This window comes from Strix uralensis, chromosome 17 (genome assembly GCF_047716275.1).
Source record: "Strix uralensis isolate ZFMK-TIS-50842 chromosome 17, bStrUra1, whole genome shotgun sequence".
Classification (NCBI taxonomy): Eukaryota; Metazoa; Chordata; class Aves; order Strigiformes; family Strigidae; genus Strix; species Strix uralensis.
The window spans coordinates 6,632,761-6,646,694 of NC_133988.1; the positions used below are offsets into that span (position 1 = coordinate 6,632,761).

General features: G+C 41.3%; 1 protein-coding gene across 1 annotated transcript in view; it reads left to right on the plus strand.

The window, feature by feature from the left end:
- BCR (BCR activator of RhoGEF and GTPase) overlaps nucleotides 1-13,934 on the plus strand; it is a 102,629-nt gene that overhangs the window by 39,015 nt on the left and 49,680 nt on the right. Inside the window, exon 2 of the mRNA XM_074887213.1 lies at nucleotides 8,022-8,206. Coding sequence (XP_074743314.1) covers nucleotides 8,022-8,206 — 185 coding nt within the window. The remainder of the gene's footprint in view (nucleotides 1-8,021; nucleotides 8,207-13,934) is intronic.

Genomic DNA, 13,934 nt, shown 5'->3' on the forward strand with positions numbered 1-13,934 from the left:
GAGTTTCACTGTTTTGGGCTGTGACCTGCCCTGTGAGTTAAGTATTCTAACACTCTTCCTTGAATGGATGGTACGTATGTAATTCAGGCCTGACCAGAATTTCTCTGTCTTTACCTGTTGGCTGCATATTTGCAGCCAGTCATGCTGGGAACATACCTCATTCATATATGCATGCGTTTACTCACTGATGTTTAGGGCTCTAAGTGATGGTGATTAAACCTTTTAAATGCCTTGGAGGGCGTGTAGCAGCCAGTAGGACATAGGCATTGTCAACTTTCATAGCGAATGTTCGTCTTGCCTTCTGAAGGTAACTCTTTCCTAATGTTAGTTACATGAAGTGTGCTTGTAGTATATCCTAAAATTTACAAATTGCAGTGGAGACACCCAGTATTTGAAAGGCCACATCTTCTAAGCATGTGACCTCTTTTCCTCCTAATCACAGCAGTTATCATTAGTTGGACTCCTCTGTCTAGTTTGTGGTGTGCAATGGTTGTGCTTCCCTCCCAGTATTTCAGTTTGATTGAAACTGATCCAAGTGTCACACGTCTGAGAGAGATGGGAATTTACACCTCTGCTACTCTTCCCTTGCTGACCTCTGTGGCATGCACTGTGTCTGAATGTAATGTGTGGATGACAGCTTGGTCTACACTCCTTAGCATGTAGCACTCCATGGTTGCTAAGCCGGAGTTGTCTGAAGCAAAGATGAGCAGCGGGGAAGTTGTGCTGGCTGGCAGAAGGGAAATCTTTGGAATTTGCCTGCCACAGTGCAGTGTTGTCTGGTAAAAGATGGACTCTCCTGGATGATCAGGTTAGCTTACTGATTTTTTTCTCTCATGATGACAACTCTTCAATAGCCTTTGTAAGCAGTTCTTTGTCCTCTGTGAGGATACCTTAGGCTTCCCTGAGGTGAAGAATGGGCTCAGTAGTCCTAGCTTTCGCATCATGGCTGGATCATGGAACCTCACTCTGCATGGGTATCACATCTGTGAGAATGTTAAATCTGTCCCCAGGAAAATGCCAAGCAGAGCAAAATGCAACAGTGTGTCTCAGTAACAGACTGCTACAAACAGATCAGACCTGTCCACTAGTCTCTGCATGAACTCTTCATGGAATATATGGGCAGATTAAACAACTCTGATCTTCTTTTTTAGATGTTTAATGATCTGGGTTTGACACACCTAAAAGATTAAAAGTGGACTGCAGTTAATTCATCTCCTAAAGACTTAAGGGCGCTGTCTGCTACAAGGATAAAGCTCATCTGTGCTAGAGACAGAAGTTTCTTGGAGGCTGGTTAACGTCTATGGCCTGAGATCACCCGGGGGAGGGAGGGTGGAGAGAACCACCAGCTGTCTTGCTGCTTCCATATGCAAGGTACATTGCTTTCTCCTTCTTCTGTCTCAAAAATAAGATGCAGTTCTCAATCTTTACATGCACACACACAAACACACCCTTACCCTTAAAAGAAAATGAAACATTGGGTAAAATTTACATGTGACACATACTTGTTTCTGCAGCCACTTAACATGCTGCAGAAAGATGACCTATTACTGTGGGAGAGGGGAGGATGCAAACCTCAAATGGATATGGTGATTTCAGGAAAATCTGCTGAAGTTTTGGATTCACAGAACTCCTCTTGGTTGCTGTATAAACTATAGTTGTAATTTCAGTGTCCAGCTACATATTTAGAAACCTCCCTTCCTGGGGTACTGTTTCCCTTTCGTCCTATTCCCTAAAGAGTGTTTCACTGCAAGTTGTCAACATACACCACACGTTCAGAGCCCATTTCATGTCTGCCTGCAGAAAGGAAACTGCAGCTTGTCTGCATCCTATGAAACTGCTTGTTTAACTCTGCCTTGGTTTTGTGTGCTGATGGGTGTTTTCTGTGGGTGGGCTGTGTTATGTATTTCACTGCAATTCTGCTTCTGCAGCCCATGCTACCAAACAGCTTGTTCAGCAGTGGTAAGCAAGATCATCCTCAGTGGACACTTTTCTTCTATGGCAAATGATGAGGTGTCTTGTAGGAGTCTCCTTGGATTCTCTTCATGTGCTTAATGGAGAAACACAGTTTGAGGCCATAGGCAGGCTTGGAGCTAGCTTTTGTTACTTTTTGCCTTTCTGTTTTCATGCCCGTCTAATACTAAAGAATGAATTTGCAAACTAATGGGATTTTTTAGTTGTTAAATGAATTGGTTTCATATTTGAGTGGGGGCTTCAGGTTTCACTAAACATCTTTACATGTAGATGTCTTTACACAGAGAAAAGATACAGAACATGAAGGAGGTAAGTTTGTTTTGACTCTGTTTAGCATCCTAGCTGAGCATTTCTTCATCAATGTGAAAAGAATAAAGCCATAGGGATTTGACATGGCAAACAGCTATTTTTTTCCTTTTGATACTTGACCTTTGTTTTGAGACAGGCTCCTGATTGAGGTAGACAGCATAATTATTGCTTGTGAATCTCAGTTTCATGCAAAAGTGTACAAAGTACTGAGTGCACTATTTCCTGGTTTTGGAGATGGTGATTCAGAAGGTGTCAAGGAAATAAGCAAGATTCTTAGTTTTCCATAGTTTAACTCTTCTATTTTTTAGAAAGTGCTTCTGTATTCCCTAGGCAACTGTGTTTACATCCCATCCACACTGATGTACTTCTACATGTGCTGGGCCCAAATCCCTGATCCTTCTCCAAGTAGCCTGGCCAGCACTAAGAAATAAAATGACATGATTCTGGGTTGTTTATCACCAAGCAAACAGTGGTATGTAACAGCTGGAGCTAAGGTTGGTAAGGCATATTAGTAACTTAAAGGTTACAAAAAAAAAAAGTAAAAAAACACTGCAAACCTGTTGCATTCTGATAACTTATCTCCAAACCAGCCATGTGTAAATCCCAGGAATTGAGTAAGCTTCAGCCTAAAGGAAACTCAAGCAGTGTTTTACTAATATCATGTCTTCAGTTGCAGTACAAGCTTTTAAGTATACCCACCCCTGAACTACCATGCATGTATCCTTTCAGTTTGAGTTTCTGTGCCGTGAACTAAACCAGAGAGCTGATCCAGCTTAGAAGGGGAGTGTCAAAGATATTTTTCTTTGAGCTGGCTGAGTTCTTTTTCTGGACCATAGATATCTGTGGGATTGCAGAACTAAGGGGATAAGAGGGGAAAGGGCCATCCAGTGGTTTATGGCTTGGTGGGGGAAACCTTAACCCCCTGTTGCTGCCAAGACAGTGCATTGTCAAACTATGGCCTCACACATTCCCTGGCATAGAAACACACAGTCAGAGGATGCAAACTGCCTTAGCTGTCTTCTGCTCTGCAGCTGCAGGAATGTTTTTGGAGTGAGTACAGACATTACAAACTTGTGCTAGCCTTGGTACCATTTACAATGAAACCACAGTGATGTGGGGCTTTGGCATGAGGTGCAACTCCCCCTCCCTCTACAGGATTCTAGGTATTTACTTAGGCAGGCAGGTCTGAGCTGCTGTGGCTTCACTGCTCTTTTAGCAGGATTAGCTGGAGCACAGCTAGCTTGGAAGCTTCTCTTCATGCTGCTGTTAAGCCTCTCAAGCAGTTATGGATGTTGTGATGCTGTGAAAGTACGACACATGCATTTGAACCATTGTGTGGCCCTGGATTAGACGCAGCTAATCTTTCTTTTTACTTAGAAGTTAATTTCTTTTTCTCTTCCTGCTTTCAATTTAGATCTATGACTTGATTTCATATTCCCAAAGAATGAATGTAGCACCCAAGCAGGAAGGGTGTAGGCAACAGGACAAGGGAACAGTGTTGCTGTGCTGTCTCTGAGTGCCAGTGAATTTGTGACTAACTGTGAATTCAGCCAGGTGAAATTTGAGGCAGTGAGAGAGAGGAGCAGTTCAGAAGAGGGGAAGAACAAGAAAATAAAGAAAAGGGATATTAAGTTTCAGAAAACCTAAAGAAAAATAAAAGGGGACAGAGGTGAGAAAGGGGATGGAAGCAGTAACTGAGGAGGAGGATGGTGGAGCAGAGTCATAAAAACTGGAGCTAAGCAAGGCCAGGGAGGCCATTGCTTTCAGCACCAAAGGTGGAAGTTAATGCTTGAGGTTTTTAGCAGAATGTGTGGAATTGATGATGAGCCTTTGTAGCCCCAAGTAGTTCATTGCACCTGAAGATCATGCTGCTGCAGGAGAGGGGTACTGTAAGAGAATGTCAGAGGGCCAGTGGTAGAAATAGCTGCTCTTAGGTGCTGAGAGGACTCATTTGTAAGTTCTGCTGCTCTTTTCTGTGGGATGGGGTCTCTCACAGGTTACCCAAAGAAGAGGAGAAAGGGGACCTGCTGGTGAGGTGTGAGAAGCATGACGCACGTGGAGTAGTGTCCTCAGTATCTCTCTCTGGTGCTCTCTCAATACATGATGTTTGAGCCCGTCATCCTTGCATGCCTGCCCTTTTTCCTTAGTTGTCCCTTGTCAGCAATTGTCTGTTGTTCCTGTGTTTCATCTTTTTCTGGCTTTGATGGCTCAGTTGCTGATGACTTACTGGCTGGCCCTGAAAGGAGAGTAAGAACCCTTTTAATGCTCACCCTATCTGAGGCACTGGCTAAGAAACCAAGAGCTCTTGCTTGGGCCTGTCTGCTGTCTCTACTTGGCATCTACAGTAGCAGCATCCAGAGCATTTGGAAGTGTCTGAGCAGGTGAGCTCTTTGCTCTAGTTTTTTTGCTCCCAGGTAGAGCCTGAACAGCCGGTGCAGCATTATGCTGGGTTTAGGAGATCTGAATAATTTAGTTTCCCTAGCAACAGTGGCCTCTCTAATCACAGAGGTACAAATCTACCTCTGTTATTAATGTTAAGTCTTGTGTAGTGTATCTGGCTATGGTAATACTTTGCTTCTGTTAGAAAAATGATAGAATAAAAGCAAGAAGGTCCTTCTGCCTTGGAGATAATTAAAATCTCCATAGGTGGATTTCAGTGCTGTATGCAGCAATAACAGAAAGAAGAGGGATTATAACTATTTCTAAGCTTTTTAATGTGTGAAGGATCCCTGGAGGGTACAGAAATAAAGTTTTAAATTCTGTATGGAGCTTTCTATGCACAGATCTCATGGCAGTCTGTGACACTGATAGATTCATTCCTTGTTGAGATGTGTTATTTTCATTTTTATGGATAGGGGGACAAAGTGATTCAAAGGTAGGCTGAGTCTTGTTGCAAAGCTAGGAATAAATCTCCTCTTCTGAGTCCAAGTCCTCCACCTGGCCTTTCCTTCAGTTTCAGATAAAGGTTTCCCTGTGCAGTAGGAGACAAGAACATGTTATGGAAGGTAGAAGTGTGAAGCCTGCTTTTTAGCAGCAGAAAGTGAGGAAAGTGAAAATACTGTGATTCACTCCAAGCTTTTCTGATAATATATTTTAGTCTACACTCACTCCCTCATTAACAGAAGTAGAGCAAACTATAAATTTTGACAGCGAGCACTGGGAGTGAAAGAAATACTCCTGCCTTAATTTCTGCACGGCAACATGGTCTTGTTACTGCATGTGTGCGGGAGAAACTGTTTTGGATAAGAGTGGTTTGAAGAAACTTCTGAAGGAAAAAGAACCCTTGCTTGATCAAAGGCATGAAGTCTACATAAGCGCCCAGTACTGATGTTCCTCCTTGGATAATGCCAGTGTTAAACTGTCAGTAATATCTTGCAGGCTTCTTGGGTTAGAAGGTAGCGTAAGGGACAGCTGGATGGAAAACAGCTATCTGCACTCCTCCACTGAAGTTATATGGTGTTAGGCATTTTTTATTTATTTCATTGGGGTTTTTTATATGGCTTAAATAGTGCAGAGATGCAAGGAGACACCCATCCTCCTTTGTATTTAGAATTCTGGTTTCTGGAGTCAAAACAGCCCCTTAACCTTCCAGACAAAGAGAAGACCATCCATTTTGTGTTTGAGGAGGGTATTTTTACTTTTCCGTGCTTCCTTGTCTGTTTGGGTAGTGCAGGGTGAGAGCCATGCTGTCTTCTCTTCCACATTCTTTTAGCCAAAGAGTTTTTGAAAATTCCAGTACGAGATTTGTTTGGTTTGCAGGTATTGTAGACATTATTCGACTTCAGGATATCTAAAAATCTCTTTTGTTTGTGACTGAGCGTCCTTATTTCAGCAACTACCTTTCAAGTCTCTGTTTACCAAATTAACTTAATAGGGTGTCTTCTAAATGGTTGGGGAGCTCTGGAAGCCTCTAACATCTAAACAGAAGTCCCTTCCAGAGAACATGTAACACCTTTTGTTTTGTTTTCTTTTTTTCCCCCCATTCCTGTGGTCTTGCACAATCTAATGAGTCTTTTGAGGAACTCTTGAGAGCTTGTGCACAAGGTGGGTGACATAAAACCCATTGAGCTTGTTAAAATAATATTGCCATGGTCCTTCAGCAGCCTAAAGTCCTTGGATACAGCTGTTATTTAGTTGGGTGGTATTTGGTACGAACCGAGACAGAGGCTCAATTCTACAGTGAGTTTATTGTTGGATTTTCAGTATATTGTTTGCGTAAATTCCCTAGCCCAGCTCTCCCTCCTGAATAAGCCACATGGATCAAGTTTTATTCTGTTCCACACAAAGTTCACATCCTTTACTGGAATGAGTCATGCTTTAACTGAGTTTACTGTGAGGGAGGAAAGTGGGCTTTAAAATGTTACTCCTCCACCCTGCTGTGGTGATGTATAACAGGATTATTAGTATTCTTGGCAGCTGCTGCTTATTATTTTCACAGAACCTGGATATTTGTGAAAACAAGTAAAAATTGGTTCTACTTGTGTTCAAGTGTGAATTTAATGCATAATTTTAAATTTCTCAGACAAAAAACTCTTCCTTTTTTTGTGGCTTTGTCTTCCACAAGGCTTACCTGCTACTGTTAAAGTGGATCTAGCTTATCTCCCTGTGGTTATTTTCCAGTTTTGGGAGAAGGGTGGCATTTTGTGACTTATAACTGAAAGAGGAGGAGGAACTCTACCTTTTTGTGTTCAGTGGCCCATGCATGGCTATTACTGTTACACTCAGGACACTTCTGGGCATTGACAGGTGAAAGTGCTTCACAGGCCCCTGTAACTCACATGTAAGTTTGTCTCCAGCTTCTCTTAGGCAAGATGTGTGTGAAGTGGTGCCACTGTGCAGAATGGTCCTCTGTGTATTATTTCTTTGTGCAGAGAGGTAAAACACCTTTTAACCTATGGTAGAGGGAGCTGCTTAGTGTGTGTCCTTAACATAGATTTTTGCAGAAACAGTGTCTGTATGCAGCTACTAAAGATACCAGAACCAATTTTACTACTCATCTTTCCTGCAGAAGTTCATTGGTATCTCATCTAATGGTAGTTAATTTGACTTTTCATACCACCATCCTTTTTTGTTTGGTTTGGGGGGGGGCGGGGGGGGGATGGGAGGGAGCAAGGTGGTGGTTTGTTCATTTGTTTAACGAGTTAGTCTCAAAATTGAGGAAGAGGGGCAGCCGATAGAAGAGAGCCTCTTACGATTTTATTTTTGGCAGTAGACTGGTTCACTTGACATGCAAGACCTTTTTTTCCCTAGTCCTCTTGTTCCTGAGAGGTCTGGAAAGAGTTATGTTTCTTCTCTGAGCTATGTATTACCTGTGATTGCTAAACTGGCAGGGGCATCATCTATTCTTGTTCTACAGAAAAAACAGGGTTTGTTACCCTAACCCACCATATTCCTAAACCCAGACTGCATAACTTTTATGGAGCCTGCAAAAGGATTTCTTTTGATGCTAATGCTTTTGAAGGAAAACCTGAGGGAAGAAGCTGTAGTTAAATGAACACCAATGTCAGATATTAGAAAGGACTTTACCTTTTAGGACTTAGAATGAGTGAAGTGAATGTTTGGTGACAACATGAGTTTAATTAAATTTACACCTCCATTTGATCTGTATTTATCTATCACTGACTCTGGGTTTATTGATAAGCAATCATAATAGCTGGGAGGCAGGCAGTGCCTTGGTTGACCAGCCTGTCTCCTGTCCAGCTTGGCTCTGACCAGACAGATTTTTCTCCTGTGTTTTACAGATGCTTCATTCAGTGGCACACCACCTAGCTATGCGTACGATGCAGACCGTGCTGAAGAACAGAGGCGACATCATGATATGATGCCCTATATTGATGACTCGCCATCATCCTCACCCCATCTCAGTTCCAAGAGTCGGGGCAGCCGAGACACGCTATCTTCAGGGTCTCTGGAGTCTACAAAATCAGTGAGTTCTTTCCTGCCTTTTCGGAGTCAGCAAAGCCTTGTAGGTTTGCAAGGGGTAGACTGCTTTAACAGGGAGCAAAGCCAAGGACGACTACCACTGTAGGGCAGATTACCTGACATAATATAGCAGTGCCTGATTGATATGGTATATTTAAAGCTAAACTAAGGCTTCTAAGCTTCAGAGATAAGTATTGTGCATATGATATTTAAGCCTTAGTTTTCACCCTGTGTGAATTTTAGTGGAGACAATTGGTAATTAATTGATGTTGAGGGGTTATCTTAAATACCAGATATTTTGGAAAGGAGACTCTGGAACAAAACATCCTACATTTCATACATTTGTGCATGTGGGTTGTCATTGCCTTTCACAAGGAAAATAAGAGTTATTTTCAGGTAGGTTAGAGGCTTTGATAAAGCATCTAGAATATAAGATCTGTTTCCTTCACCCTCTGAAAATGGAATACGAGGATTAAAATGGCCAGCTCTGAAGTATGGCAACTTTGGGTGGAAGATGGCCACTTCTTATAACAAATTTGACTATTCACTAAATAGCTATCTATATAATCAGTTATGGTAGACAAAAAATTCAGAAGGGACCACCTAGCCTGACCTGTGGTTTGCTGTGGACCTTCAGGCTATCTAGCTTTATTTTTCCTTCAGGTTCAGTAGCATGGCTATAGCTTGGAACTTAAGGAAAATTTCTATTTTTGTTTTTACAATAGTCTTGGTAGAGTCTGCTGCTTGCCTTGATAAAGAACTATTGACTCTGCTGTCTTCACAGTCAAAAATGTCTTGGTTTCAGCTTGAATTAATCTGTTTGACTTTCAACCTTTGTTTCTCTTTATGCTTTTGCTTCCTAGATTGTAGAGCGTTTCAGTCCCAGGTTGCTGTTTCCCTGAGTATCTTTGTCATCTGCAAAATTTGGTTTCCCCAAGTCATTCATAAAAATGCTTAATAGCACAAAGACAACTGTCACTTTCTTCCTACTGTATTTCCAAGAAAGTGTAGCCAAACAACCTTGAATTCCCACATTGTAAATGACACTTTGAAATCTGTCATTTAAGTGGTTTAACATATATGTTGGCTTTATATTGTTCTGTCCTATTAAGATGTCATGGGAGAAGATGGATGTTTTAGAGATGTTAGTGTACATGTAAATCGGCACCTTCACCTTTATCAGACAGTTTTATTTATGTTGTATCAAAGAGTCTGACAAGTTTCACAAACTGTTGCTTCTTAGCATTCATTATATACATCCTTCTATTACTCTTTATTGGTTAGTTTCATGTCATATGCTCCCTTATTTTTTCTATGATGAATGTTAGATTAAGAAGCCTAGTTGAGACAGCGTTCTTGTTCTTCTTTCTCATTTATAAAAATGCATTGTCAAGATCTCTTAAAGCATTATCAAGTACATATATTGTTGATGTTTGCTTAATTTTATTTGACTATGATATATGGAATCTAGTCAGTTGCTCATGCCTTAGACTGTTAATTCTGATATGCTTTTTCATCTCTCAAGATGAGAATTCTTGTGATATGTAAGAGCCTTTTGAATGGAGAAATGATCATTAGTAAATTCAAAAGCTCCAAGAATGTTTTAATATTGGCTTGAGATTTCCAGGTTATGTTTCTCAAGATGAAGGAAAAATGCAATGTGACTACATATGGCTGAGAGTTATCTTCAAAGAACCAGTTGTCATAGTGCCTGTGACTGGAGGCCTGGAAGAAACACTACCTAATATTTAATCTTGTTCTTTATTTGTTTGAAGATTGCCTCCTAAGCATTTAACAGCAGTTAATTTCAAAGTTACTTTAATAATGCTAGAAGACTGCCTTTTTAAAAATTATTTTTAACATAAATGACTGCTTTCTTCTCTCTGCCTATAAAAAGATGGTTTATGGCTTCCAAAAGAAAGAGGTGTCCTGATACAGATTAGACTTTTAATCATGAACCTCAACCACTTTAGTTGAGCCTGTCTGTAATTAGTCCACAATGCAACTCATGAAGGACGGTCTATGACAAGAAGGTTGTAGTATTTCCCAAACAGGTTAAACTTTCTGTCATTGCGAGCTGTTAGATGGCTTTTACTGTAGTTATGTTTTCAGCTGTAGTGGAAAAGACATCAGTAACAAAATTAAGTGTCAAACACATTGTGCTGAGCCAAGCACATAAAATGTGTTGGACCAGAAATACCAGGATGTATGTCTTTTCTATTTTCTTTTTCACTATGCTTGATTAGCAGAAAACATTTTTTGTTTACATGTGTTTGCTTTTATAGTTGTCTCCTTGCCTTTTTACATCTTTCTTAGGTGCCTGCAATTACTTCTGAAAATTTCAGATTGCCTTTATGACCAGAGTCTAGAAATCAACCGTTAACTGTATGTAACAACACGTGCACTGTATACACCACTTCGACAAAACATTAAGATTGTGAAGTCATTCAGAAGTTAAGAAATGACTACGGTTATTCAGCCTTTCCTTGGGCCTATTGCCTTTTCTTGAATCTGTATGATAACTTTCAGTTATGCAGTTGTGTCCTATTTTTTCTATGGAGTCCTGCATTGTTCAGTGTATATAGTGAATGATATTTACTGGATTCAATATTTTATATCTAAAGCTATGTATACACCTTATTTACAGGACACTGTGCAAACTCTGCTTGGAGTACAGAAGTACTCATTTCCTTTTGGCATGACCATTAGCTCCAAACACAGTTGGAATGCTACACAGGTCTTAATTATCCTTGGAATGTTCCTGTCAGATAAGAGAATGGTGTGTTCACCAACCACAGGTAATCAAGGCAGACAGATTATAGGAAAAGCATCTGCTAATTTTATGTGGTTAATGTGAGATGCATAATGTTCTGCAAAACCAGGTTCTGATTTCTAAAGCAGTTTTCTTCACATTAAAGTAAAATCCCTTTAATTTCACTTGCAACTAAGAGTTAACGCTCCAGTCAGGCACCCAGAAAATGGAAAACATTACAAACAATGATTATTTTTTTTTTTAAATGTAATTCTAATTAATTTGCTTAGCATCACCCAGACATAGCAGCATTCTGGTGTGATGTTTGTCTGCCTTATCCACAAGACCAGCCTTTCTCTTGGAGGCTGGATTGTTGCTATCTGGATATTGAGGGCATTTTGCTTTGACTTATTTTGTGAGCTTGCTCTGGGCTTTGTACTTTTCAGCCAAGTGTTTGACTAAGTCCTTCCATCTTCTTATAGCAGCTATAACTTTTGGTTGGATAGTGCATCAGTATTTCACCTGGTCTACCCGGCCACCACAGAGAAAGTGCAGAGTAGCAAAAGCAGCATCTCTTTCTAAAAGAGAACGAAGGAATACCTCCTGGACTACTTGTTGAGTGGCTTCATGTTGTTCCCTCAGTGTGTAGGGTGACTAGCTCTCACCACCTCATGTTCTGTGTTCCAGGAAGTGAGGGCCGCAATGGACTTACAGAAGGTTTGTGGTGTTCTACACCTTGCCATTTAGCATCTGTTTTCCAATCCTCCCTACCACCTGTATCATATAAGCAGACTAAAAGACAGTGGCTGGTCTGCCTCCAAACTGTACCACTTCAGCCACCTCTTATCATATTCCACCTGCTATGTGTCCATTGCACAAACATCTGTTGCTATCCAAGGAGGGTGACAAGAGGTGCACCAGTAATCATTTTGTCTGTGACCCAGAGAGGACATAATCAACGTGGGTGTTTGTAGTGTGGATCTCAACCTCCCCTGACTTGTCATTTTTGTGGTAAGGAATCCTTAACAAATGTTTGCATTGAGCAAGCTAGGTCATACCCCCTCTTCTGGCTCTTCCAGAATCTCATGCTGAGCTGCTGATGCATGTCCTGGCATAAAGCCAATGCTTTTGCCGAACTTTAACTGTTGCTTTGAAGCAAGACTACAGGGGAAAGAGGAAAAAGGAGAAATAGGTTCCACTAATGCTTAAGTTGTTTGTTTATTTAACTTGAGAAGTGATTTAATTTTCCTGAACCTTGCTTTCTGTAACAGTTGAACTGTTGTGATTGAACTTTCAAAAAATTCTGGAAACCTGTCTTGGAAAATGCCAGCCCAAATGTTTGCCAAATAAGACAGTGCTGGTAGCTTCAGGTGTCAGACAGTATGTGTAATTGGTAGTGATAATTTACTCCCAGAAAGAGAGAATGTGTCTGTCTTTCCCATACACAGCTAGGGTGAAAAGTGGAGAAGATACCTGGATTGAGTTAGAGGACAAAGGGAGAGCTTGCTACAGTATTCTTAGGGCCACCAGAAAGTGTTGGGACAGCTGGAAAGTTAGTGACTGACACCCTTCACTAGAGAAGAGTTATGCCAAGAGTTTTGGAGTGGGTAGCTTGCAGCTGGGAGGCGACAGAGATTGAGAGAGGATGAGAAGCTTCAGTCATCATGATCCTATTGCTGCTGCTCAAGTGGGGAGAGATTACAGTGATGGGAAGAGTAGAAATAAGAAAGGCCTTTAAGATCTGCTCACCAGCAAAGCCAGGTTCAAAGACGTGTGGGGCTCTGTGGAGGTGGGTGCAGCCAGTGAAAAGGCAAAGCTGGTTCCACCCCCCCAGCAAATGAGGGGAAGTCATTTTTCTAGAGTTTAGAAGAGTTTTTTGCCAAAATGGATCTCTCCAATTGTATATATCACACCCAGGGAGGCAGAAGTGCTAAAGCTGAGTAATTAACTCTTTCTGTTCTGTTTGGAGGGGAAATTGGCTGGTGCTTAAGAGATTTCTAGGTAGAATTTCTCTTCCCTTTTCTGCTGCGCAGTCCGTGGTTGGCGCAGCACTGGCAGCCATTGCCAGTCCTCAGGCCGGAGTCTTTTGTTCTCACTGTCTGCCAGCTATGTGAAAAACAGGGCTGTGGCAGAGCAGGTTGTGGACATTTCTCCTAGCTTGATCCCAAGGGGGTCCAGAAAAGTTGACCTCTGAAGCTACATCAATAAATGGGATTACTGCTCTGCTTGGTACTGCTGTTGCTAGCACGTCCTTCCCTCTCTAGCATTTTCAAATCTTTCTCTTTTCTTCCTCTCAGTATTCTGTTTTGTTTGTTTGTTTGGTTTTACTGTCACTTTCCCCTCACCACCCCCAGCAGATGCAACTTTTCCTTTTTATTCTCCAACTCTTTGCTCCTTAAGGGCTCTGCCTGGATGTACAGCCCTCCCTGAGGAGAGCTGGCACACCAGTACTGATGTTATAAATAATGTTGGCTCCTCTCCCTGCTCCTTCCCCTCCATGCATGGAGCATGATTGGCTTGATTACAGAATTTGCCCTGTTTAATATCACCAAGACAATGAGACACCTCCAGCCTGTTTAGCAGAAGCTTTCAGAGATATTTACACTTTAAAAATTGAAATGAATGTTTTTCGCAGGCTGTCAGCTTCTCTGTGAGATTCTTTGCTGTCCTTACGGGAAACTTCTCCTTTGAACACATTCATTGCACAGCATATGAACACGTTGTACCAAAGGAAGGTCTGAGAGTTAAAGTGCCTTTTATACGCCCACTTTGAATCACTGATTCTCTTTACAGAGCTGTGCTGGCAGCAACCACTTTGCAAAATCTTACGTGTTGTGGTTTCTAGATTCTTAATCCGCGTTCTAACATTTGCAAGAAAACAATTATTGCTGTTAATTTAAACAACAACCAGAAAGCCCCAAGTTCTTTAAACAGAGTTGGGAAGAGGCTGAATCTGTCTAATCCTTGGAGCTGGTGAATC